The 26,954-nt window shown below is 39.9% G+C and overlaps 1 protein-coding gene and 1 long non-coding RNA gene across 6 annotated transcripts in view; one reads left to right on the top strand and one right to left on the bottom strand.

Annotated features, from left to right (window-relative positions):
- Window positions 1–1,651: 1,651 nt before the first annotated feature.
- On the bottom strand, window positions 1,652–25,854 carry HMGCR (3-hydroxy-3-methylglutaryl-CoA reductase). Of its 2 annotated transcripts, XM_049649647.1 has the most exons (20): window positions 25,770–25,854; window positions 20,417–20,604; window positions 19,833–19,944; window positions 19,469–19,556; window positions 18,225–18,309; window positions 17,241–17,346; window positions 14,529–14,635; window positions 14,307–14,423; window positions 13,720–13,880; window positions 13,351–13,598; window positions 13,060–13,238; window positions 11,854–12,048; window positions 11,107–11,265; window positions 10,823–10,980; window positions 9,630–9,735; window positions 7,436–7,606; window positions 6,985–7,125; window positions 6,745–6,903; window positions 6,152–6,306; window positions 1,652–6,006 (listed from the first exon to the last, which is right to left on the bottom strand). In XM_049649647.1, the coding sequence occupies exons 2-20, from the start codon at window positions 20,579–20,581 to the stop codon at window positions 5,952–5,954; spliced, it is 2,667 nt and encodes an 888-aa protein (XP_049505604.1). In that variant the 5' UTR covers window positions 20,582–20,604; window positions 25,770–25,854; the 3' UTR covers window positions 1,652–5,951. The 2 variants fall into 2 exon arrangements, with proteins under 2 accessions (XP_049505604.1, XP_049505602.1); XM_049649645.1 differs by lacking the exon at window positions 25,770–25,854 and having other exon boundaries at window positions 20,417–20,730.
- Window positions 25,855–25,901: 47 nt separating this feature from the next.
- Window positions 25,902–26,954, top strand: part of LOC125935755 (uncharacterized) — a 41,684-nt gene continuing 40,631 nt past the window's right edge. For 3 of the 4 annotated variants that reach the window (XR_007461774.1, XR_007461776.1, XR_007461775.1), the window contains exon 1: window positions 25,927–26,116. This is a non-coding gene — a long non-coding RNA (uncharacterized LOC125935755). Of the gene's footprint in view, window positions 26,117–26,954 lie in introns of all 4 variants that reach the window. The other variant, XR_007461777.1, reaches the window with a different exon arrangement.

Genomic DNA, 26,954 nt, shown 5'->3' with positions numbered 1-26,954 from the left:
CTTGCTTAAATGTTTTACCAGTGCTCTCTAGAACGGAGTCCACACTGCTTGACTTCAGTCTAATGTCAAAAGTTATCTTGTAAGAGTTTAGCCTTAGTCTGTCTGCCTTACCAGCCCGACTCACCTTAGTCCCTCTACAAATGAATCATCCCTGTCGGGTGGATTTACTCCATGTCTGTCACTCAGCAATCAGAAGCAAGTTACCTTCTCAGGCACTCCTCTCTTCTCCCTTCAGTCAACATTCAGAACTTACTTGAGGGTCCAATTTCTGACCTTAATTATACCAGCCCTTCAACTCTTCCTCTTCAGTTCCATTGTGCTTTTCCCCCTTCAGAGTTGGATTATATCAGTATGACATTGTTGTATTAACTAATAAGCTAGACTCCAGCTTTTCAGCCCCACTGACATAAACCTCAGAACATAGCTCCCTCTCCACCTAAAATCAGCAGTTTCAATAGAATGTTTAAGGCAGTAAAGAGGGAAAAAATGGATAGGCTGTGAAATACAGTAAATGGAGCAGAGAGGGGCAGAGGGTTTTAACTTCAATGAAAGGTGCAGATTTGAAAACCGAAGAGAGAAAGGGAGGAGAGGTTGTCCAAGAAGGATATGTTACATACAAAAGGAGAAGATCTAGCAAGAGGGACATAATTATCTTCTCTTCCCTTAGGATGTAAGCCCTTAGAAAGAGATCCCAATCTCCCAGCCAAGGATAGTAGCAGATGTGCAAGGAATTGTAAAGCACTGTCACAGCCCACATGGGTCTAGGCTGCAAAGACAAGTAGACTTAGCTGAGCAGCTGATGAAACATGACAAAATGGGAGACCATTGGCTAAGCGACCTCTGCCCAGAGCCCCTGTGGTGCCATGCATTAGGTAACTAAGCTGTTCCCTAAACTGGACAGACGTGAGATCCATACCACAGCCACTAAAAAGATATCTCATTTCCATCTTTGGATAATAGAATGAGTCTATATATATATATATATATATATGCATAAATACAGCATTTCATAGAACATAGAGAGGTACTTAAGGCCTTAGAAGCCACTAATCCGGCAATCTCCTCTGACAAGGGAACCAAGGAAAAGAGATTAAGGTCTCACAGCCAATGAGTGGCAAAGCCACGGCTGGAATGGAGGTCTCTGGATTCCCAACTCAACACTGCTGTGCTCCTCCTGTTGTAAATGACTATTATTTTCTCTTTGGAGTAAGTCCTAATTATACTCATTTTGTCGGCTATTTAACAACATTGAGGACCTTTAAGATGCTGTACTAAGGTGACAAGAAAAGGCATGGTCCCTTCACTGTCTTCATTAGACTTCTGTCCAGTCTGGAGGAAAATGTGGGCAAGATTTACCATTAAAATACAAGAAAAAAAAGATCTTCAGTTTTATTTCTATATATATATATTTTTTTTATCATTCTTTTATTTGACGATACACATAATTCAATATAATTTATCAAGAAATACACATTTATTGGAGATGTATGCCCAACATTTTTTTCCTGGTGGTGTTCAAGGTTTGTTTTCTACTGGCTGAAGTAGGCACTGTCCTAAACAAGTTAAAAGATGAGCATTTCCCCAAGAGCTTTCCATGTAAAATTACAATTATCCAGGCTATACCAGCAAGCCAACTTTAAACTTTTGCTATTTACCAAGGGTTGTACAATGTGGGCGAGAGCATCCAGATGGCCAGAGGTGAATGGGCTACTCCATACACACTGACTCTATCTTGCTCTTAAGAGCAATAAAGTTTAAGAATGAGGTAGATCTCTCACAGGTTATATATACCCTAGATCAGAAAAGACTAAGGCAGGCAGTGCATTAAAACTGGATGGTTTTACTTTAAGAGCCCTTTGAGGCTAGAGCCCAAGTCCAGACAGTGAAATGGGCAGGAAGGAAGAGACTCCTCTGATCTCTTTTGTGAGCTTCAAGGGGTACGAGAGAGCTGGCAAGTGAGGTTCTTCTGTCCCATATCATTTAGGGCGATCAATACTCAATTTGCTTTATTGTGTCCAATGTTCCTAACATGCAATCCCAGATGGTTTTAGGATGGAGACTGAGACAGAATTGCTCCATTGGCCCCCACCCCCACCTCATCTACTAAGCCCTGTTGACCATTTCAAATTTCAAGTGACAGGAAAGCAAAGGAGTTCCATAATCAACATCGGCTAGATGACTACAGCCCTTCTATTTTGGATTACTTCCTTATGCTGAGAGTTTCCTCAACAAAACACACGAGGTGCTGCTCTGTGTTAGCAGCTGGCACAAGGTCCTTCTTCCTTTAAATGCTCCCTGCCATCTGGCTTCACAATTAACCAAATGGAATGGTCTGTTGAGTCAGTTTCTTGACTCAACAGTCAAGAGTAATCCTGCTCCAGGCTTGAAATCCCCAGAAGTTAAACTACAAGAGTCAAACTTGGGGGGTTACAAGGAGGGTGAGGCGAGGCTTCAAACTTTGGGGCTACAAGGTAGGTGAGTGAGGCCAGTGAGTGGATAGTGGTAGATTTAAACCTCTTTAAAAGTAGGTTTGCCTTTTTTTTGTCCCCCCTACTCTTATGTGGGACCTTTGGGAGAGAGAGTAGGGACCAAGGGGAATAGTGAGGACAGTGAGGGGAATAGGCTGCTAAAACTACAGATGTGGAGACTTTAATGTTGGGGGATAGGTTGTCACAGGGTAGGTGGGAGGGGAGACACCAAAGCCACATAACCCATTCTAGTTGGTTGGTTGTTCTATTAACTAATTAATCTCTAGGATTAATTCTAATTAAGTCTTACTGACTGGCACTTGGTCTCTCCATAGGTGTTTTCCAACCGTGTGCTTCTGAATAAACAATATGCTAATACTCTCACGTTCACAGGAATACCAGGTACCTCATACTGAAATCCAAGACTGGTAGAGCAGCAGCAGCTGCAAGGTAACTGTCATGTTCTGGCCCCACCCCAGACCAAGGGGGTCAGAAACTCCGGGGGTGGGGCCCGGCACTCTGTACGGACAAGTCCTCCAGGTGAGTGTGCTGCACACTCAAGTTGGAGAAGCACTGGATGAGAACACTCTCATGCTCTACCTCCTAAATCCAGCCGTTACCCAGGGCTCTTCTATTGGCCTTAGGGAGCAGCTGCTTGAGAACTGTTCACGTGTTCTGTGACAATCCGGTACCCATGCCTCCCATCAAACTTGCTCAGGAAGGAAAGGAAAACAAGGGGGTGGAGTGTTCCATGTACATCACAATGAAAAGGTAATCTGTTCAAACGTAATTGTAAACTAAATCATTTGCCATGCTCTCTCGACTTCCAGTGTAGAGGTTATCCATTCATTATTTTTGCTGACTGGGCAAAGTTCATTATCAATAAATTCAAGTCTTATCCGTAACAGATAGTTTTTGAAAAATATTAGTCTTCAAAACAATTCTATAATGACTTTGCCACCCTTATTTCAACCTTCTGCACACAGTGGATTTGTATTTGATGTGTTTTGCTGTTCTGTGTCCTCTTAGGATGTTCCTTTGAATTTAATTCTCTATCCTAAGATGAGGAAAAAATCCTGTCCTGCCACATGCAGCTCACTGCTCATCCATCACCCAGTAGATAAGGGCATTGAAAACTCTCCACGGTCACCTGTCCAGCCTGCTTCACTCTGGAGGGCTTTGACCCTACAAGTGATCACATGTCATTTTCAGGAAAAAAAAATTCAAACTGATTTTCTAGCATCTGGGCCTTGGTACTTAAGTGATTCGTACTCCCCTTTCACCTCCAACTATAGCAGAAGGGCAATCAACAATTCGAAGTAAATAGCAATCAGCCTTGAAAGAGGCCAACTTCAGCTTTGCTAAACTCTACTCCCCCAGTCAGCTGATACAGCTGAAATGTACAATGGCCATTTGGTTTTGGCTGCCTAATCTTTATGCCCCATTCCTCTCAACTAACCCTCACATTCCCAATATCCAAAAATGGTCCAGCTAGGAGATCAATCCGAACTAATCAAACTCTCTTAAGTATAAAGAAAGTAGTGTAATGCACATACAACACTGGCCTGCCATTAATGCTGTAGGAATTGGAGCATATGACGAAGAATAATAAATGGTCATGGGACACCCAGTGGGAGTATTTAGGTTACCACTCTGGCCTGACTTTCAAGCTTTCAGGCCTCAGGCCAACGGTCAGTCCAAACAAAAAAAGGTTACTGCTTACATTAATCAATATTAACCTCCTTTTCATAATTTACTGGAACTGGGAAAAAAGTATAACAAAATGTATACAATTTAGTAATTATACAAAACATTCATTTAGCAAGACAATATTGGTTACAGTCACCAGAATGAAGACTCACACTTTTCACTGCCACTTCCATGAAAAGTTCGGATAAATAAGAAGTCACTGGCTGCAAGTCACAACGGAAGCAATTTAAACTTTACATACAACAGCAAAGGTCAATCTTCCACAACAGTAATGCAGACACAATCACTCAGAGGCTCTCCATGCTGCCACGGCATTACTGGAATGTTCTTCAGAGTCCATCTTCTCTCTCCAAGACCAACACTTGAAACATTAGATGTAATATAAAATAAGGAGTTCTTTATTATTTATACAAAACTTGTACATTAAAAAAACGTTAAGATTCAACAACTCTGCTGACCCCCTGAGGAAGCAAAGAGCCTTTATGGGTCTATCCAAAGAGCCTTGTGTGAATGTTTTGGTCACCAACCTCCTGGCCACAGGAACAAAGTACGCTCCTCCAGGGCCATTCATGTGGCACCTTCACTGGCTCTGAAAGCTGACTTTCCCTTTCACTGGGCTTGAAAGGCAAGCCAGGGTTTCCTGGACAACATTAAACAACTCTGTTTTCTGGCCCAAGCTTAGAGTGTCTTATCAGTATACAAGTTGATTTTTATTTATTTCTTGAACACTTTCAATAAACTCCTAGCATAAGAAGTTTTATTACAACATATACAGATTTGATACAGTTCTTTACAAAAAAACCACCTAGATTTTTCAGCTAAATAAATTGAAGTCTTTTAAGAAATTAAAGTTGGCTTAGAGAAACGGCATTTTTTTCAAGCTTGTGTTTTCCAACCTCTGAGCTCTGAGAGGTCAGACTTGTACGTTCTTGATAAAGAGAGTCCCCTTTGTCTAAGCAATATTAAGAGCTCTTGTATATTTAAAGAGTGCAAAACTCTTGTTTCTTTAAAGCCTTACGCTACAAGAAATGTTCTAGCAATCTAGACAGACATTTATATTTAGACAAGAGGCCTCTCTGAACAAACAGCCTACAGAGATGAATGCAGTGATTTGTTTTCTTGACAGAGAACTATTAGCACTGCTTAGCACATTATTCAGTAGTTTGGGAATAAGAGTAATTCTTCCCTTGAAGAAAGTAGGTCCCCTTCTGAAGAATCACAATGGCTACCCAAAAAGAAATCAAAATAGACCAGCACCAAATGAATTATTAGTTTACAAAAAATAAACTTAGCTCTTATTTAAGTTCTATAACCCAGACTCAATAAATTAATTATGAAATCAGTTTGTCAGCTACAGTATAATTTAAAACTCCATTTTCAACCAGGAGGGAGGGGAGGATGGAGAGAAGGGTCAATCTCACACTGATCACCACGAACTCCATGGATCTCATCAAAAGAAAACACTTGTTTCCATCTTGTATTCTCTTTCAGAAGTGAGCTGTAGGTTACAATCTGTGATGTTCAGAGCATGATATCCATGTTAAGATCTTTCCTTCCAGAGAGCACAGCACATAAAGCAATATACTATTTTCAGATCCGAGAAATGTGCATGGAAAGAAGGATCCCTGAAAGAGCCAAACACCAAGCAGTCACCTCACAGATCATGTCTATTCATCCTCAACATAACACCGCACTGAGCTTTTTAATTCACAGATTTTATGTTAGTCCTTTAGAACCCAATGCCCGTGTTTCAGTTCAGATCTGTCAGACTATTCAAGCAGCGTTTTTAGTGCCAGTTCCTTGGAGGTCTTGTAAATTTATCTTTGACCTATGGCAGAAAAAGACAAAGCAGGAATATATAAAATATCACGAATGCAGAATTTTAAGTTAAGACTATTGTCTGTGAGTAGTAGGTTTTTTGTACTGCATTTTTAAGTACAGGAAAACATGTTAAGTAAATCTGTAAGTCTTACCTGTTGTGAATCATGTGACTTTTGACAAGATGTCCGGCTGCCAACGCTGCCATCAGTGACAATTCCCCGGCCATTACTGTACCGCACACGATCCTGGCAAGCTGCCGGGCATTTTCCCCAGGGTTGTCTTTGCATGCTCCTTGAACACCTAGCATCTGCAGCCAGGGAGAGACACAGCGGGACTCGCCCTTAAACTCATGGCAACAACTTCCTTCTCTATCAGCTAAAATAAGGGCAACTACAATGGCATCAGAAAAGAACGGATTCCAGAAGTATACAATCTCCAAGATTTGACAGCCAGTACTCACAATAACATGCACCATAGTTAACATAACATCCACAGCCTGGTCTGCAGGGCACTTAATCAGAATAGATGAACATTCATTTACTCTCTTAATCTAACTTCTCATTTTACTAAGCACATGTCTCAACATGCTTGCTTCGACACAATGGGTTAGGCTGGTGAGAAGCAGAAGAATGACAAGACCAGCTAAAATACAGCTGAGTGACATGGGGTGTCAGGCAGAAACAGAGAATCCCAGCGAGTCAGAACTGGCCTGAGGTCACCAGGCTTTGGGGCTGAGGCGTCATACCTGCAAACAAGCTTGCTGAGGGAGCAGGTTGGTCCCACCGCCCACAGTTCCTATTTCTATAGACGGCATGGTGCAGCTGATATACAGATCTTCATTCGTGGGGCCGCTTGCTTCCATCAAAGTAATACAGTTTGAACTACCAACATTCTGTGCTGCATCCTGAAAAAATAAAAAGAAGTATAAAACTTCTCTCAACTTAGAACAACCCAAGACAAGAGAAGGAGAGGCTGGAGCCCTCACCTGTCCACAGGCAATGTAGATGGCGGTTACGATGTTCGCCGCATGGGCGTTGTAACCTCCAATGCTCCCGGCCATGGCAGAGCCCACCAGATTCTTATTAATGTTGACCTCAATCATAGCTTCCGTAGTCGTCTTTAATACCTAGCAAACAGAGTTGTGCACATTTTACATGTTCTCCCAGAAGACTCAGGGCATGTTACCCAGCTCTATCTTTCTGTCCTCCGGAAACCAACAGAGTTTAGATACGGCCCCACTGAGGCCTTGTCCTCAGTGAAGAGTATCAGTAAAGCTTGTTCCTGTGAATACCATACACAGGTGGGCAAGATGTGATCCCACAGTCATCTTTAACATAACACGTACGTCCGTATGTTAAACTTCACTTAGAATGTTAATATTCCTTTCCCAATTTTTAAACCAATTTACAAAATAAAATGATCATCCAATCACTCACTTCTCTGACAACCTTGGCTGGAATGACAGCTTCGCAAACCACAGACTTCCCTCTTCCCTCTATCCAATTTATAGCAGCAGGTTTCTTGTCAGTACAATAGTTACCGCTGACTGCTAGAATCTGCATTTCAGGGAAATACTCATGAAGTTTCGAAAGTGCCTTCTCTGTGCCCTGTCAACAACACAACAAAATTAAAATGTACAAAGTTATTGATAGATCAGAGGCTTTATCTGTATCTAGTAATACTAATACTTATAAACACAATCACTACAATATTTCTAAATATAATATACTTCAAAGGAAGTGAGCATAAAATAATAGTTTCGTTAACCATCACAGTGACTAACTTCTCAGTCAGAAATAGACTCCTATGGGGGCGCCTGGGTGGCTCAGTGGATTAAGTGTCTGACTTTGGCTCAGGTCATGATCTACCGCTTGTAAGTTTGAGCCCTGCGTCAGGCTCTGTACTGACAGCTCAGAGCCTGGGGCCTGCTTCAGATTCTGTGTCTCCCTCTCTCTCGGCTCTTCCCCTGCTTACACTCTGTGTGTCTCTCTCTCTCAAAAATAAATAAACATTAAAAGAAAAGAAATAAGACTCCTATGTTTCCTTCTAAGAATGAAAACAAAGTTCTTCATAGTCACGGGTAAACAGGATGTAGATGAGAAATAATGAGAATAGTAAAATTAAAAAATGAATTAAAAAATATTCAGTGAGAATATAATACTCATCATCATGTCACTGGTAGTGAGTAACTCAACCCATGATCAACAAGTAATAAATTCTCTCTTCTAGTTATTAAATTGTTACCTAAAAACCCAAGTTAGCAAGTCTGCAAAGAGAAGTCAGACATAAAAGTAAATCCTGTCGTTAATGGAAAGTCATTGGGATTTACCTTACAAAACTGTAAACAAGACTTCCAATTTAAGTGAAATTAATTCAGTTAACGCGTATCTCAGTAGCCCAACATACTAACTGGCAATTAAAAAAACTGTTTCAACTGTGGTAAAATACATATAACATAGAAGTTATCATCTTAACTATTTTCAAGTGTACAGTTCATCAGGGTTAAGTCCATTCACACTGTCGGTACAGCCAATCTCCAGAAATCTTTTGTCTTGCAAAATTGAAACTCCAAACCCATTAAATAACTCCCCATTTCCCTTTCTCCTCAGCCCCTGGCAACTACCCTTCCCCTTTCTGTCTCTATGAATTTAATCTAGGTACTTTGCAAGTGTGAATTCGCATAGTATTTGTCTTTTTTGTTAGCCGGATTATTTAACTTAGCAAGTGAACCTCAAGGTTCATTTAGCATGTCAAAATTTCCTATTTTGTTAGGGTTTAATAATATCTCATTATATGTACACACAACATTTTATTCATCCATTCATCTGTCCATGAACACTTGGGTTGTTTCTACCTCTCCGCTACTGTGAATGCTGCTGCTATGAACAGAGGGGCACAAATAAGTCTCTGAAACCTAGTTTTCAACTCTTTTGGGTAAATACCCAGAAGTGGAATTGCTGGATCATAATTCTATTTTTAATTTTTTGAGGAACCACTATACTATTTATCGGCAACTTTCAAAACTTAAGTTTTTAGTCATTATTCCCCCCTCTTCTCTCTCTGGTTAAACTACAAAATAAATCTTGCTAACCTAATTGACTTTAACATTTTACATTTGTGAATATTTGTAAATAAAAAATAGTATCTGTAAATAAGAAAACATCAGTAGAATAAAATGTAAACCATACACAATATTCTTATAAGGAGATAAATGGACTACATAACAAGAACTTGGCCTCTTAAATACAAGTCTTGAGGTCTCTAAAAGAGGTATGCTTTCAAAGTTTATAGGACAAAGCCAAGGAGCAGTAACCCCAAGAATCCTCCCACCCCTTCTGAGTAGGCCCAGAACATGCATAATACTCCATCTAAATTAAACATATCAAATACAAAAATATATCAGAGCCAATAAGTGCCCGATAAGTTACATGAATCAAGATTTAGCTTTCAATAAAAATCTTCCCATCAATGAACCCTTTGAATAAGTAGTATGTGTACACGGCACCAAATTCAAAAATACAGGAGGACATATACAGTGAGTCTACTCCCCACTCTTACCTCCCTGATACCCAGTTCCCCTCCCCTGGGGCATTCAGTCTTACAAACTCTATTATAGTCTATTAGGCTCACCTTTGAAATCATGTTCATCCCCATGGCATCACCTGACCTGGACTGGAAACGGATATAAAGGTTGCGACCAGCCATACTCATATGAAGTTTCTGTAAACGTGCAAATCTATAAACAAAAGTGAATGTTTTTTATTTTGTTAAGAAGATACAAGTTATCTTAAAAATCTACTTTAGCTGATTTTACACATAAGAGAATACTCATGGAGATTACTAATTCAACTGTTTCATTCTTTTTCTTTTCTAATGTTTATTATTTGTTTTGAGAAAGAGAGAGACAGTGCATGTGCACACGAGTCGGGGAGAGGCAGAGAGAGAGGGAGAGAGAGTTCCAAGCAGACTCCAGCTATTTGGCACAGAGCCTGACTCGGGCTCAATCTCACAAGCCATGAGATCATGACCTGAGCCAAAATCCAGAGTTGACACTTAACTGACTGAGCCACCCAGGAATCCCTAGAGATTCTTCATGAAGAACAAACTGAGGGCTGATGGAGAGAAGTGGGTGGGGGGTGGGCATTAAGGAGGGCACTTCTGATGAGCCTTGGGTATTATAAGTGATGAATTCTACTTCTGAAACCAGTATTACAACTATATGTTAACTTACTAACATTTAAATAAAAACTGAAACAAAAAAAAAACCAAAATAGGGGTACCTGGGTGGCTCAATCCGTTAAGCGTCCAACTTCAGCTCAGGTCATGATCTCATGGCTAGTGAATTTGAGCCCCGCATCAGGCCCTGTGCTTACAGGTCAGAGTCTGGAGCCTGCTTTGGATTCTGTGTCTCCCTCTCTTTCTGCCCCTCCCCTGCTCACCCTCTGTCTGTCTCTCTCTCTCTCTCTGTCAAAAATGACTCACCCTCTGTCTCTCTCTCAAAAATGAATACACATCAAAAAACAAAACAAAAAACTAAATAAACCAAAAACCCAAAAAACAAAAACACCCTGAGTCTTATAAAACCAACACACAAACTTACTAGCTCATACTACTTCTCCCTATTTACTCCTCTGGAGGTATTCATTTGGACCAACATTCTGCCCCAAGGATAAATATTACTCATTTTGAATAAATGGACTTAAAGTTCAGATTTTGGTACGTCACTTGAAGCAGGCAGTATGTCAACAGTTATGTTTAGCGATCACAGAAGATGACACCGGCTCTGAAATAAACATAAATGCGTATACAAACCCCACACACACCTGCTAGTACTGTCAAAAGCCTCCTTTATCACTGTGAACCCTTCAGGTGTCTCCAGCCAGGCCTTCACCTCTGCGGAGTCACAAGCACGGGGGAGACGCACCACTGGGCCACGGGTCATCCCATCTGCAAGGATTCGGCTGCTGGCACCTCCACCAAGCTATGCAGAGGACGTTACGGAAGCACATGTTAATCCTGAAAACACTTCTGCTTGGCCCCAGTTCTCTTCTCATTGCCTGGCCTAGTGCATATCTTAAAACAGGCAAATACAGAAATGCCTACTTACACCTATTGCTCTGCAGCCTCTGTTAGTGCTGGCCACAAGACAACCTTCTGTTGTCGCCATCGGCACCTGGTATTCTTTTCCATCCAAGCACAGAGGTCCTGCCACCCCAACAGGGATGGGCATATATCCAATAACATTCTCACAACAAGTTCCCATCACCTAAAAGGGAAAGTCAGGTACTGAGTGAAAATTGCTATCACAAATACACAGCCCTTCTCATCCATAACTGTTTTCAAACATAACCCTTTATTTTTCAACATTTTTATCTACTCCTTGTAAGTATTTAAAAGTACAAAAGTCATTGACAATGACTATAAACAACAGGAAAAATATTTTGAATTTCTAGGACCTATAATCATAAGCAGAATACAAAATTACAGTGAAGTGATTAAACAAATGTTTTATAAAATTATGTACATACAAAAGACTAGTCAAGAAAAAGACTAGGGGCGCCTGGGTGGCTCAGTTGGTTAAGCGTCCGACTTCGGCTCAGGTCATGATCTCACGGTTTGTGAGTTCGAGCCTTGCGTCAGGCTCTGTGCTGACAGCCCAGAGCCTGGAGCCTGTTTCCAATTCTGTCTCCCTCTCTCTCTGCCCCTCCCCTGCTTGTGCTCTCTCTCCCTCTCTCAGAAATAAACATTAAAAAAAAATTAAAAAACAAAAAAAGAAAAGACTAAAAAGCTGAAGACTAAAGCTACAAGACTAAAAAGCTACAAAAGCAAACTTTCTCAAATCAAGAAAACATACCAAGGAGTAATTATAGTTCCTGTAAGGTAGATACTGGAGAGAAGAAGGCTCTGGAAGTTTTCTGGACAGTAACTGTCGGCGAATAGATACACCTCGTTCATGGGTTTCCATCAGAGTTTCCAACTTGTAAGCTGGGATATGCTTAGCATTAACTAATTGGATGATCTCAGCATCACTAAGGAATTTTGCACCTTTCTAAAGAAATGAAAAAAAAAAAAATGGGAAGGAGTTGTGGGAGGGGGATGACAAAAAATTTGAAGTGCACTTCGTATTCTTCATAACAAATACACCATTTAATACAAACAATGCTCAGTAGAGGAGAACCCAAAGAACTTTGGAGTTCTAAAGATGATTTGAATGGAAATAAGAATATCAAAATGAAAGCAAATTCTCTATAAAAATGTGACCCTAAACAAATGTAAAACCAAAACACCAAATTTTGCAAGGGAAGTTCATAGAAAAAAAAAACAAAAACAAAACCACAATTAAGATTCTGATGGCCACCCTCTAAGTTTTGGTAACTCTGTATACAGCAAAACAGTTCAAAAATTGGCACACATGTTAATAGGAATGAGGGAAAGTGAAAGAAAAACAAACATGATGCTACTCTCACTCATGTGCACATAAATTAGGAATGATTAAGCAGATACGGATGGAACACAAAGTCACACTAAAGCATGAATTAACTCCTACGGCCGTGTAGGCAGAATACCCCCTCAGATGTCAGAAAGGAAAACAAGCGTCTGGTGAGCATGAAGCTTATTAAAAAGCAAACCAAAAAGAAAACAAAACAAAAAACTTTTCTTCTGTCTTTGAAGCTCGTTTTTGAATGAAACCTTTTCTAGGCCCCAACACACATGAGAATAGAATAGTGGCTCATCTCTCTGGCAAACGGTAGTAAAGGGTAAAGAGCACTGTCTCTTGAGTCAGTAAATCTTGGACTCTTGATCTCTGCTTTTCCATTTCCTAAATAATGTATTACTTTGGGAAATACGCCTCCTGGAGCCTCAGCTTTCTCTTTCTCATCTGAAAAATGGAGGTAATTCCAACTATCTCACAAAGTTGTGGGGAATAAAAAAGACCACTACCTGCAAACCACATAACACGGTGCCCAGAACTTAAGTACTCAGTAGCGAGAACTTCCTTCCTTCCTTTCTTAAAAAAAGCAAAAAGATACAAAGCTTGAATTAACTTTATTTTCCTCACCTCTGCATTCCCAAGTATCTGTAGACATTCTTCATTAGGCCGAGGCTCGATGGGAAGTTCAATGTCAGGTTCCTGTGCCTCTAGTTCCAGTGAAGTATCAAGTAAGGAAGAGTTACCAACCACAAATGTAGCTCTGCTGGAGGTGTCAGTTTCTGCCACTAAGGGTTTTATGACCTCAACTGTTCAAGAAACCAAACGAAATCTCACAACAGTGAACATACGTTTTAAAACGAACTCAGCTTCTGAACAAATCAGTATTGGAAAAATGGAAAATAAAGAGAAAGAAATCACCTTTTCTTTCTCTGTTTATCCTGGTCTCTTCCTCCACTGCATGGAATTTCTGGCTATTTCTGACCAGTATAGGTTCACGTCTACAACAATCATCTGGGACTTTTTTGGGGGTCACTACAGGAGATGTGATAGGGTTTTTTAATGAGAGTGTAGATTCTGTCTCAGCTTGTTCAAAGAAGATGTACTTGACAGCCAGAAGGAGAGCTAAACTAAGGGTAATAACTTGTTCAATATCCATGCTGATCATTCTAAATAAAAGAAAGGAAATTAAAAAGTTATTACTCAGAAATTAAAATGGTACAACCTAAACTTTTAGTAACATAGACTACTATGATTAATACACAACAAAGCAGGTCTCAGGTAACTTACTTAGAGAGATAAAACTGCCAGAGGGAAACACTTGGTTCAATTCTCTTGGACACACTTTCATCCAATCCTAAAGAAACCTTAGAATTTTCTGCCGTACTGTTTTGAGGCGAAGGATCAGCTATCCAGCGACTGTGCGCATGAACAAGAACCAAGCCTAGAGACTGAAATAAAATGTTATAAATTATATATCCTCTGCATATCAATGCCACTTAAACTTCTCATCCTTAGCAACTGGATAGCCAGACACCATCTTTCATGGTCTCCCCCCAGCATGAAAAGAAAGCCCTGCACTTGCTCTGGGACTAAAGTAGTGGCCTACTAAACTACTGAAAACGTTGCAAAAAAACAGGTTTGCAAAGAGAAGTAAAGCAAAGGAATTTGAAACATCTGTTTAGGGGAGAGACACCAGGAGCCTCAAAGAAATGAGAGACAAGGAAAAAAAAGAAAGAGGAACATCAATGAAAGAGACAAAAAATGTAGAAAGATAACAGGAAGGAGAAAAAAAATCAAAAAGCAGAACATATGAACAGAACATATGGAACACTGGAACTGAAAATACAGAAGGGAAAAGAAAACTATGAAATTACCATAATCATCTTAACTCTCTGAGTAACAGGATTTGGCTTATTTTCTTCTTCTTCTAAAACTCGAGCAAAATGGCTCAGCTGCCAAATCGGACGACCCTCACGGCTTTCCCGAGAAAGCTACAAAGTAAACCAGTGTTACATTAGAAGGTATGATTCTATTTAAGTGAACAGATTTGATGAGAAACATTACTCTTCTACTAATGCCGTAAGAACAGCTCTTACCTCTAAAACCAAGGAAACGCAAGCTGGGAAGAAAGTCATGAACACAAAGTAGTTGGCAAGAACTGACATGCAGCCAAAGCAGCACATAATCTCAAGTTGACGCACCCCTGGTTAGAGAAAAATTAAATGTATAATTAGTAAAGTACCTATATTTTTGATGCTACATACATCACAGGGACCTTTCCTCTAGGTAGACAAATACAAGAAAACATTAGTATATTAAACTCTTTCCTATCTACTGGAAAAAGAAATGAGGAACTCCAAGGTGATACCAAGCATTAGAACAGGAATAACTCCCTCTCGGGAAAAGAACTTGTCTCCTCCCAGGTCTCCAACATCACAATGCCAGGCACAGTCATTGTATTTAATTTACATATGATAATCCCCTTTTATCAAAGGGTAGCAATCAGTTTTGAAATAGGGATTAACAAGGCCAGGCTACTCTGATGAGTCAACCTCCCACAGTCTGGATCCAATTCCACTCTTTGCCAGAAAAGCAATTCACCTGTGGATTTACTTTTGATTTACTTTTGATTAAAGTAAAACATACTGCCAGTTATGCCATTCCCGATTCAGTATCATAATAAATACTTTATGTGCACTAAATGAACTCTAATTTCAGTACAACCTCTATCATGGCTATTGCTGTTCTTATAATTTTGATGAATTTCATGGATCTGTTTGAAAAATTAAATAATGCAAAAAGGCAACTCAAGATCCAAAATTAACAAATGTTCCATTACAAAATGTTTAAGGTATCACGTGGTATATGTCCCAAACAGAAGGTTAGCAGAATTATAGAGCCGAAAAATACCTTTGATTACCAAATCCTATTCCCTCAACTTTACAAATAAACTTGAATATAAAACATATTTCTGATGTCACTCATATGAAATATAAAAATGTTTTGAAATGTAAATAAAAAAATCATTCCCTCTTCCTATAAAACTGCTAACTAGAATAACAAAAAACTCAACAGTCTATTTTATTTTTGAATTCTAAACAGATCATATGACTAAATAATAGACCAAAAACACATATTGTATTTTTAAGTACTTTTGTTTTATTTAAAAAAATGTTTTTATTGTTTATTTATTTTAGAGAAGACAGAGTGTGAGCAGAGGAGGAGCAGAGAGATGGAGACACAGAATCCAAAGAAGGCTCCCGGCTCTGAGCTGTCAGCACAGAGCCCAACGCAGGGCCTAAACCCACAAGGTGCAAGATCATGACCCGAGCCAGAGTCGGATGTTGATCTCGTGGCTTGTGGGTTCAGGCCCCGCATCAGGCTCTGTGCTGACAGCTCAGAACCTGAAGCCCGCTTCGGGTTCTGTGTCTCCCTCTCTCTCTCTGCCTCTCCCCCACTCGCACTCTGTCTCTCTCTCTCAAAAATAAAAATAAACATTAAAAACATTTTTTTAAACAAATAAATAAAAAATATTTTTTAAAAATACTTCCTTGCTAAATGTTGAATGACAGATTAAAAAACAATAAATAATAAATTTACTCTCAGAAAGAAGAAACATGTATTTAACATACTACCAAGTGACAAGCCCTGGACTAAAAAAGTAACGACAACCAACTGCTTTCATAAAAGCTAGATAATTTACCTGTGAAGAATGAAGCCCCTTATCCAGGGCACTCAGGCACCAAGAAATAGGCTGCAACTGTCATTACTAAGGGTAGCTCCCTGAGGAAGCCATAAAGTCTAGTTTTAATGATTAGGAAATCTTCACAACAACAGCATGATATATTCACTCTGGCAAATTTCCAGGCCAGGCCAGGCCACAACTTCCATCCTGTGTTTGATATTTAACATCTAATTCTCTACTATCTAATTAAGGATTAAGAAACGTGTTGAGATCAATGCTAGGTACTCGCTAAGATGTACTGCATACCATCTGATTAAATCTTGCCAACCAGCCTATTAGGTGGACCTAACTTACATCTGGCCCACTTCTGACGCTTGCACTGTCTCCTACAGGACAATAAAAACACAAAGAATCAAAAAAACAAAAAACCAACAAAAACAAAACCCACAAGGAACCAAATCACTAACTTAGTCTGGGCAGGTGCACTGGAAGGTGCCCCAGATGAGCCTTAGAATACAATCTTGGTTATTGCTTCTCGGCCTTTTGGCTAAGATGAAGCATAGAATACAACCTTGGTTAAAAACTAAGCAAAAAAATAAACACCACAAAATCAGCAAAAGGGTGGAGTACAGAAACAGAAGGTAGCAATCGTGAAAACTAAGTATCACTAACCTGCTACTAAGTTTTCACAAAAGCAGTCAGACATTAAGGTCAGATAAATCCACATATTCATTCAGTTAAAACCTTTTAAGAATAATGTCACACTTTTAAAAGTCAGAACTTAAGAATAACCAATGCAGGGATACCTGGCTGGCTCAGTCAGTTAAGTTCCGACTCTTGGATTCAGCTCAGGTCATGATCTCATGGTTCATGGGATCGAGCACCAAGTTGAGCTCTGCACTGACAACTCAGAGCCTGCTTGGGATTCTCTCTCCCTTCTCCTCTCTCTAACCCTCCGCCACTTGCATCCACACACTTTCTCTCTCCCTCTCTCTCTCTCTCTCAAAATAAACAACAAAAAAAATCTTTTTAAGAAAAAAGAATAACCAATGTAATCTCAGACGTTCTTTTTTCCCTTCATCTACAAACTTAGTTTAAAAAACATTAAAAATCTCTTACAAACCTGACATGGTTCCAACTCCAATCACAAGACATTCTACAAGGGCATCAAGGGTGAACGTGGGACCTAAAATTGCCATTCCACGAGCGATATTTTCCCGCACTTCATCCTAAAACACAGACCGTACATATCAATGAGGGTAAGATTCAAAGTAACTTTGGAAAAAGTCAGAGAGCATCCTAAGGCCTCTGTTAAAAGCAAATGTGCTATACAAAGAGTAAAATAAACAATATAATACCACTAACAGGCATTGCAGGTACAAAGGATTAAAAAAAGTCAAATCCAGGGCCCTGCTTTCCCTTTCCACTGGATGAGATACTTCTTGGGAGGAGTCCTTTGAGGTGGTGCGTCAATCCTGCCATCTAAATACCACATAATGAAACACTACAACATTTTATATTGGCTACAATTGACAGTTCTTAATTGCAAATTTTTTAAGACCTTAATACTATGAAACCTAAATCATACTCTCATCAACATGTTCAAGTATTCGAGACAGTTATCAAATACATAATCAAGGTAGAATAGCAAGCTACTTTATACTCAGATACTCTGATGCAAGATTACTGAAAATGTTAGGTTCTTTACAGTGACTAATGAACACCAAGATAAAACTTTAGATGGAAAAAAATGCAAGTGGTAATGCCAAAATTTTAGAAATCAATCTACCCTCAGACTCTCTTCTATTACATCCTGTCCTATTCTCTGATAGGTTTCACCGGGGAACACTCTTACTTATCCAAAAGTCATATTACCTTAATTTATGAAATCTTCAAATAGGAAAATGGAGATCCCAAATTCCAGAAGCTATGCAATTATAACTGAGTTATTAGGTACCCAAAAAGACCAGTCTTAAGACCTGACAATTAAAACTGTGGGCAATTCCTGAATCTTCAACTGTGAAGAAGCTATTAATCTTTCCTAATAATGTAAACAAACTGAAAAAAAGAACAATATTGACATTTGTGTCTTAAAAATAATACTTACCTGTGAGTTGGAACTGAGGGCAAACTTTGCTAGTGCACTTGCTCTGGAAAGGTCAATCAAAAGTAGGAAAAAGGGCAAAGCTTCACTGCAAAAAAATCAAGATGATCAGGTACATTCATCAGATGAAAAAATGTAGCTTAAAAATGCTTTCTAAGACAAAAAAAAAGCTTTCTAAGACAAAACCCCTGTCCCATACACTGTATGATTCTTTAGTATAGGTACCTTTTTGTAGTCCATAAGGTATACCTTATACTCACTCCCCTGTGACATCCTCAAAGCTAAACATACTCAGTGCTCAAAAATATTTGTTAAAACTATTTGTAACGTTGAGAACGTTGAGGTGCCTGGGTGGCTCATTCGGTTAAGCATCCAAGTCTTGCTTTCTGCTCAGGTCATGATCTCTCAGTTTGTGGGATCAAACCCCACATCAGGCTCTGTGCTGACAGCACAAAGCCTGCTTGGGATTCTCCCTCCTTCTCTCTCTGTCTCCCCGCCCCCCATCTCTCTCAAAATAAATAAACAAACAAAATTAAAAACTATTTGTAAAGTTAAAAATGTCAATATATTTTCATAGAAACACCTTTTGATAATTTTATACCAAAATAACATCCTAAGTAAAAAATGTTTCCTTGAATTCGCATGGGGAAAAGAAGTGAAATGTATGTAATTTCTTTTACTTGGTCACTACTTGTGGGAGGATAAACTTAACAAGCTTTCTGGAGAGAAAGTTGGCAGTAACAGCACTCAAAAGCCCTAAAAATTTACACAGCCACTGTCTCACACCTAGGAATAAATTCTGAGAACAAATATGAACACAAATTTATCCACGAAGACATTCACCATAGTGTTATTAATAGAGGAAATTAAATAAACTAAGAATCGAATCATAGAGGGTTTAGTAAATGACCTACAATATATTCACATAGGGGGATACGAGAAACTCCTCAGAAATAATTTAGTTTAGCACTAAGGGCAAGCAAAGATGTTGATAAACTATCATTAGGCATAAAGAAGTTACAAAGCAGTATATACAGTGTGATCTCAGAATTTTTGTTTAAGTGTAAAAACAGGTAGGAAAGGATAAATACCAAAAGGTGTTATCATTAGCTAAATGACTACATGAAAAATTTCCCCATATTTTCTATAAATTTTTGAAAATGTACATAATACTTTATAACTTGGAGAAGAAAAATTGTTAACATTGTTTCTTGGAAAAAAAGTATATTCATGCTTTAAAGACTTACTTCAAGCCTGTCAATTCTTTATCCAAGAAATGAATGACAACCGTACTGAATACGAAACTTGAGAAAATCGTGAAGAGGCCAGCAATACCTAAAATGACAAAACTCAAACTGAGAAAAAAATCATCCTTTATTATAAAAATAACATAATCCCATACAATATTCTGAAAGAAATATTATATTCCCCAGTTTATTAAGATCTCAACTATCAGAATATTTACTCCCAATAAGGAAACCACTGAATTTATGCGTCAGCACTTTAAGCAATACACAGGTTTCCATATACAGGATTTGAACAAAAATATGTATTTCTATAGCAAAACAAAAATTTGATAGCACAAAGAAGTTAAATGTATAAAATGATTACCCAAAATATATTTTGATCCAAGTTGACGTAAATTCTGGAACTGGAAGTAAATATACAGGATCGCTATGCATCGTGTTATTGTCAGAATTATGATGTCACTGCTTAAAACATCCTGTTGGAAGACACAAGAAAAAAAAATCCCAACAGTTTTACTTTTTAAAACAAGCAATGATATGTAAGAACTTTTATTTTGTATGCATCATTAGTTTATATATTTGTCACAATAATATAAATACAGGCACAATACAAGTCAAATAAAAAATATTAAATATGTATATCAAGAATTAAATACAGTTTTTCAACAATCCACTGTTTAAAGCCCATCATTTTCCTCCGTTAATCACTTTAAGCTATTATTTTCTCAAGTAAAGTCAATTACACTCATCTTATGCAGAAAAGGCATGAAGAAAGGTATTTCCAGTGTGTTTCCAAACACTGTAAGTAAATGGAAATTTGAGATAAGTTCATGAACACTAAGATAAAAATTTTACTTGGAACTTTTTTGATTATATGATCTCTTAAGAGGAAAGGCTCTTTAGAAACTGAAAGTGTAATTTAGTCAGTATCAAATTAATTTCACAAACCTCTTCAAACTTGGGACACTCATAATTCCAACCACAGATCTTATCGTTACCAGTAAACATGTTCATGGACATCATACAGATGGTCAGTGTCACCGTCCCCACTATGACTTCCCAGGGATGGGAGGCCACAAAAAGGCCATGCATTCGGAAAAGTCTTGACAACATTGTAGCTACAGAATCCTTGGATCCTGGAAGGAATATCGAGTGTGAACACTTAGTACACATTTCACTGTATTTTTAGGAAAAGAAGATTCTGCATTGTAAACTCTGCTTTTGTAGGCACACTGTCTTATACATATGAGTAATACTATTTGATAGTGTTCCTTATTAGTGCTGGAAAATAATTATAAAATTAAAATGAGGACTTTGATATTACTTTTTTACTCATAACACTTAAATATTCTTCTATTAGCAACCAACTTAAAAACAGCTATTTCTTACAATTTGTAGAATTCAAGCTTTTATGAGGAAACCAAATAAATATCTCGGGCCACAATATTATCTGAGCTAAGGAGGAGAGCAATGAGACAGAAAAAAAAAGTAAAAAACAACTGTTCACATTTGTTTTCTAATTTCCCTGACATAAAATGCGCATTAGCACCCTCTTCATTCTCCGTATTCCAATTACACAAAAGGCAAATACCAATCTACTTGTTGCCTGTCCTCGAAGGCAGAGAACCATTACAGTCTTCCATTCCATTCAAAACATGGCATACTGTTAGTGGCAAAATGATGTTTAATAAAACTTCCTACTGTTGCTGTCACCAGAAAAAGTCTTTTTCCATTTTTACAGCTAATAAAATGCTAGAACAGTAACAGAAGAAGAGGATGGCTGGCCAAAGTAGATGTCTGTAACATTCAAAAATTCCCGATAGAACATACAGGTAATTCTGTTGTTGTTGTTGTTGTTGTTGTTTTTTTTTTAATTTTTTTCAACGTTTTTTATTTATTGTTGGGACAGAGAGAGACAGAGCATGAACGGGGGAGGGGCAGAGAGAGAGGGAGACACAGAATCGGAAACAGGCTCCAGGCTCCGAGCCATCAGCCCAGAGCCTGACGCGGGGCTCGAACTCACAGACCGCGAGATCGTGACCTGGCTGAAGTTGGACGCTTAACCGACTGCGCCACCCAGGCGCCCCCATACAGGTAATTCTGATCTAACGAATACCATGACTAAACTTCCCCATGCTTGCTGGCCAACTCTGTTCATTCCGATACTGTGATTTTTAAAAAATCTGATAGTCACTGGTCTCCAATACGGGAACTTGTAAAATGTCTTAGACTAAAATTAATGCTTACAATAAAGCGTATTTCATTACCCATAAAAATCTATTTCAAATTAAGATTTTTAAAGTAAGGCTACTGGTTGACACACTAGCAAGAATTCAAAGGAATCTCATGTTTACAGTAACAGCTAAGAAAATGACTCATTTATTAAAGACAGTAAGTTAAATGGCAACAAATGAAGAAGAAGAAAGTTAAATACGCTACCTTAAGGACTAAGGGACAGAAAATAAGAGTAGTTTTCAGGAACCAAAGTAATTACTGAATGTCATCTCCCACTGTGTCACTCTATATTCTCTCCATTTCAGCTGCTCCAGCCACCAGCTGGGCAGCTGGCTTTCTGACTGCAGGCAACCATCTTTCATTGGATCAATTAAATCATGAAATCAGTTTTGCGAGTCAGAACAAACATTTTTTAATAAAATAGAAAAAACAGCTGTAGGTAAACATGTAGCATGGGTTAGGTATTATCTCTTAAAAGTTTAGGGTTCATGGAACCATACATATAGGAGTGTGTGTAGTGGCTTCCAACATAACATGTCTTCCTGGGGGGGGTCTCAATTTTAACAGGTTGGCAGTCACTAAGATCTACAAATGCGGCATGCATCTGCCTGCGTTTATTCATGCTTTTTCAAACTTCCTCCCTGAGTCTTGTTCCGCATTTTATCCTCCAGCACCTTGCATCCACATACAGCGGTTGCTCAACAAATACCTGCTTAATTGAAAATAAACTCATAAACTACAGTAGCATGCATTTTATTGACACATCTTGAAATAGACCTAAAAATGAATATAAGTCAACAAGGTACAGATATAACTGCCCACCTGCTAGCCCTCCCCCTCCCACCCCACCACCCCAGTTAAGGGCTGAAGCAGAGAATTCTGGGAACATACGAAAGCGGAATGGAGTAGGGAAGACAGGCTATAGTCTATACACTGCTTTTGAAAATGAACAATAACAAAAAGAGTTTCTATTAAATGAGCAGGCACTTGGACTTAAAGCACTGGAGAGTAATAATCATAGATTTGCATCCTACTTCATTACACCAAACCCTTCTAAGAGCCTAGATTTTCAGGACAGTTTTCTATCACATAACATCCTTGTAGCAAAAAACAAAAACTCTGCAAGGTGGTCTAAAGGATCAACAAGCATCAATGTTCCAGAAAATGAATCAACTAAAAATACATTTCAACACTACGTCAAAATGATTTCCAACATTCTCTCCCCACCAAAACACTCTCAACTTAGATTATTCCGTATTAAGTCAATGTATCCTTCACTATTAAAAAGTTAATTCTGTTGAATTAAAATCTGAGCTGCTAGCAGAAAGCCACCCCAATTCGATCACAAATTGGTTTAGCATCATTAACCCACAATTATATATTAGGTACATCATGTCCCTTAAAAAGATTTCATGGTAGCATTTTCAATACTGGGACATTTCTTTCCTAGGTAAAGTCATCTTTGCAACATTCAGGGAAAAAATTACACATGATCCTGTGAACCAGCCCCAAACACAGAGAATCTCACCTATTTGGAAATACAAACTCAGTAATCAAATGTACAAGGTGTGTCAAAAGTAACCATATAATTATATACCATCTCATTTCTCACGGGCATCCTCCCCATTTCCTGGTGATTATGCAAAGTAGTTAAATGCCACCTTCATCAGCAGTTGCAAGTGTCATAAGTAGGCTACAGGACAGCCCATGAGAATTCAATGGACACTATATAGGCCATGCAGCAACAAAAATAAGTTTTACTTAAAAAAAAAACAAAAAACAGTTAAATAGGCAATGTATACCTTGCCTATGCACAATGAAGTATTCCCCAAAAATTTCACAGATTCCTCAAAAGAAGAGATCATTTAAATTCAATGGAATCATCAAACTCCAATCCAATGCACCACAGAAACTACCTACCACGGCCAACTGCAGAAAAGGATGCTTTGGCCTCTGACTCTAATTCTTTCCTCCCACCCTGCACTCCTCCTGTGCCACACATCCCAGCATCTGATTATACACCATCTTACACGGCTCTTAAAGTAACTGCTGTGTACATTCTGACTCTTTGAAGGCAAGAACCATGTCTTATACTGAGTCATTTTTAGTTCCAAAAGGATTTAGCATTCTGCGGCTCAAACTAGTATTCTAGTAAATAAATAAGTATATACATACATATACATATGTGTGTGTGTGTGTGTGTGTGTGTGTGTGTGTGTATATATATATATATATATATATATATATACACATTTAGTACTGGAAATCAGGAAACCAGGATTCTACATTCAACTCTCTTACATGCTTTTATGAGTCACATCTCTATTCACTTACTAAGCTAGAGCTCCAAAGTTGTTTAACAAACACAAGTATTATGTGGAGCCATCTGAAACTGCTACTTGTGTAGGTTTAAAAAAAAGTCAAATTTCAAATATCTGCAATTTTATATGGGTCAAACCTAAATAGATACTGATACACATGTAGTTATCCATCCATGGTTTAAAAAGGAGATCATACAAGAACAAAAGGAGGGTGTGCACACACATACACACTTCATCATGAAATGCTCATGCCACACCCAAGTTTTCATATATTAATGATTAATCTTTGCACAGTTTCTTAACCTTCATGTTACTAAATTCCATTTGTACTTACTGCCAAGTTCATCACAAATCCTAGAAAAACACAACAAAGCGGGACCTCAAAAACCAGTCGATCCCAAAGTACACTACAGGCTTTTGCTAGATTACCTCTAAATCAGAAAACGACTTTCATTGCATGAAGAGTAAAATATACTCACACGCAAAAAATACATCCTCCATATTGAGATGCTGAAATTATGCATGATTATTTAGTACGGCCCAGAAAAAAATGTTTCCTATAACTTTTCACGACGAAGTCTAAGGTGGCATGTCCTCAACCAAGCCATGAAATATTTCAAATGACCATTTAAGATGGAGTACATCAGCCGTCTCTCACCGCAGAAATTGCCTATTCTATATTGAAACCTATATTCCTAATCCAAACCAAATAATTCCAGAAAATCTACAAGGTTTGGACTCAATTATATGAGCACCAAGGAGACTCAAGCCCCTTACGAAAAAGAAAAATGAGGAGGGAGAAGAGGGGAGAAAGGTGAATAGAAAAAGAATCCTTGGGGCGCCTGGGTGGCTGAGTCGGTTAAGCTTCCAACTCTTGGTTTCCACTCAGGTCATGATCTCACGGTTCGTTAATTCCAGACCCACATCGTGCTCTGCGCTGACAGGGCAGACAGAGACTGGGATTCTCTCTCCCCGCTCTCTCTCTCCCTCTGCCCCTACCCCACTCGCACTCTCTCTCCTTCAAAATAAACTTTAAAAAGAAGGAGGAGGAATCCTTTAAGTCCTTGGGCAAGTCCCTACATTGGGCTCCGTATTCTCTCAACTAGTGGCTCCTGTAAATGACCAGACACATCTCTACAGATGCACGTTCTTCCATGGCTCTGTGTTAGTCAGCAGCATTTACGGAAATCTTTCCCAGCACTTTAAAGAAAGGTGCTGACGAACAGCAGCGCCTGGGCGTGAACGCCTGCACCAGATAGTCCTTCTCGAGGCCTCTCCGCGAGCCTGCCGGCGGGACACACACTCCCAGCATTTCTTGGATCGAGGGGCTTCCGGGGTCACCCGACCTGGCACCCTTTCCGCCCGGATGATAGTGACTGCGTAGCCCACACCGACTACTTCGGACTAGGCTGGCAAACGCGGCTACGCCCCGCCAGACCACCGATGGTGACGGCAGCCACGAAGAAGCCAGCCCGCCGCCCAACCCTCAGGCCCAGCCGGGCCCCAGGCCCCCCTGGCATCGGTGCGGCCGCCGCTCAGCCGCGCCTCAAGGGCGTCTCCTTACACCTCCCAGGGACCAGGCCCCCCACACCCGCAAAGGCACCACTGCAGCTCCCGCCAGGTCCGCAGGGGCTGCTGGTTGCCCCTTTCCAGGGCCAGGCGGAGCCCGAGAACGGCCATCAACACAGCCCTAATCCCGCTTCCCCGCCGCCCCCGCCCCACTTCGGGGCCACAGCCCGCCTCACCTCCCGATCTCACTACAGGCCACCGAACCGGGGCGCCGGCTCTCCGTCTGTCTCCAGTCAAAGGAGACGCGAAGCGGAAGGAACCTAAGGCTTACGCACACTCGGAGCCGGCTGAGCCTGCGACCAATGAGAGAGGATCGTCCGATCGTCTAGCCAATCATCTGGGGGCTGCTGGGCCTCACGGCGCTACGTCACGAACGGTCGCCTTAACAACCTCCCACAGCTCTCACTGCTGCGGACAACAGGCACCGCACCATCTCTCACCATGGCTCGGCCAACCAATAGCTAGTCGAGTCCCAGAACTAGGGCCTGCCTATTGGCCCAAGAGCCCTGGGGGCGCAAGCATGGTAGGTGCTCAGGCGAAGGCGATAGGGGATCTGGCGGGTGGAGTGTCCTACGGGCCCGGACCTGACCTGTTGCCATCCCGGCTGTGAGAGTACTATAGGAAACACCAGTGAGAAGCAGAATTGGAGGGTGACAATAAACGCAGGGTCAGGTTGAGGATAGAAAGCCCAATTACTTAGTGGATAGAGAGATGGAAGGAAGTGGAGATGAGGCTGGAAAAAGAGAAGGTGGCAGCGAGATGCAGCCCAAACCTCAAGATGACCCATATTGGAAATCTAAAAGAAGCACCTTCCTGCGATTTACCCATCTGTGTAAATAGCTCCAGTCACTGGGGTCCCTCCCTGCCCCTGCACAGTGCTTCTGTGTGGAGCGCTGGTCACACACCACTGTCAGTTCTGAAATATGCCTCAACTGTGTCTTCTGCATTCTCTCTATCCTCCTCTCGCTGCAGGCCTTTATTATCTCTTAGATGAAATAGTGTAACTCCACTCTTAGGCACCTTACGATCCTGTTATTCCATAGGACTGCCCCTCTGGAGTTGCTCATTGTCTACTGGATTAAAGAACCTGACACCACAAATACGGTCCCACCCTACATTTCTTGTATATCTCTCCCCACTTACCTGTATCAACCCTACGTTTCAGTCAAGAGTAACTGGCCTTTTTTCGGTCACACTCGGTTGCTTTATACCTCTCTGCTTATGTTCTCTTTATTTAATCTGGATATACCTACCCATTTTAATTGTTGAAATCCTATCGTTTAAGGACCATTTCATATGCCACCTCCTTTCCTGATACCTTCAAGCACATGTCATTTCTCCCTACTTTGAACACTCATATT

This window comes from Panthera uncia (assembly GCF_023721935.1).
Source record: "Panthera uncia isolate 11264 chromosome A1 unlocalized genomic scaffold, Puncia_PCG_1.0 HiC_scaffold_17, whole genome shotgun sequence".
In the NCBI taxonomy this organism is placed as follows: Eukaryota; Metazoa; Chordata; class Mammalia; order Carnivora; family Felidae; genus Panthera; species Panthera uncia.
The sequence above is the reverse complement of the archived record's forward strand: the minus strand, read 5'-3'. Positions and strand labels throughout refer to the sequence as shown.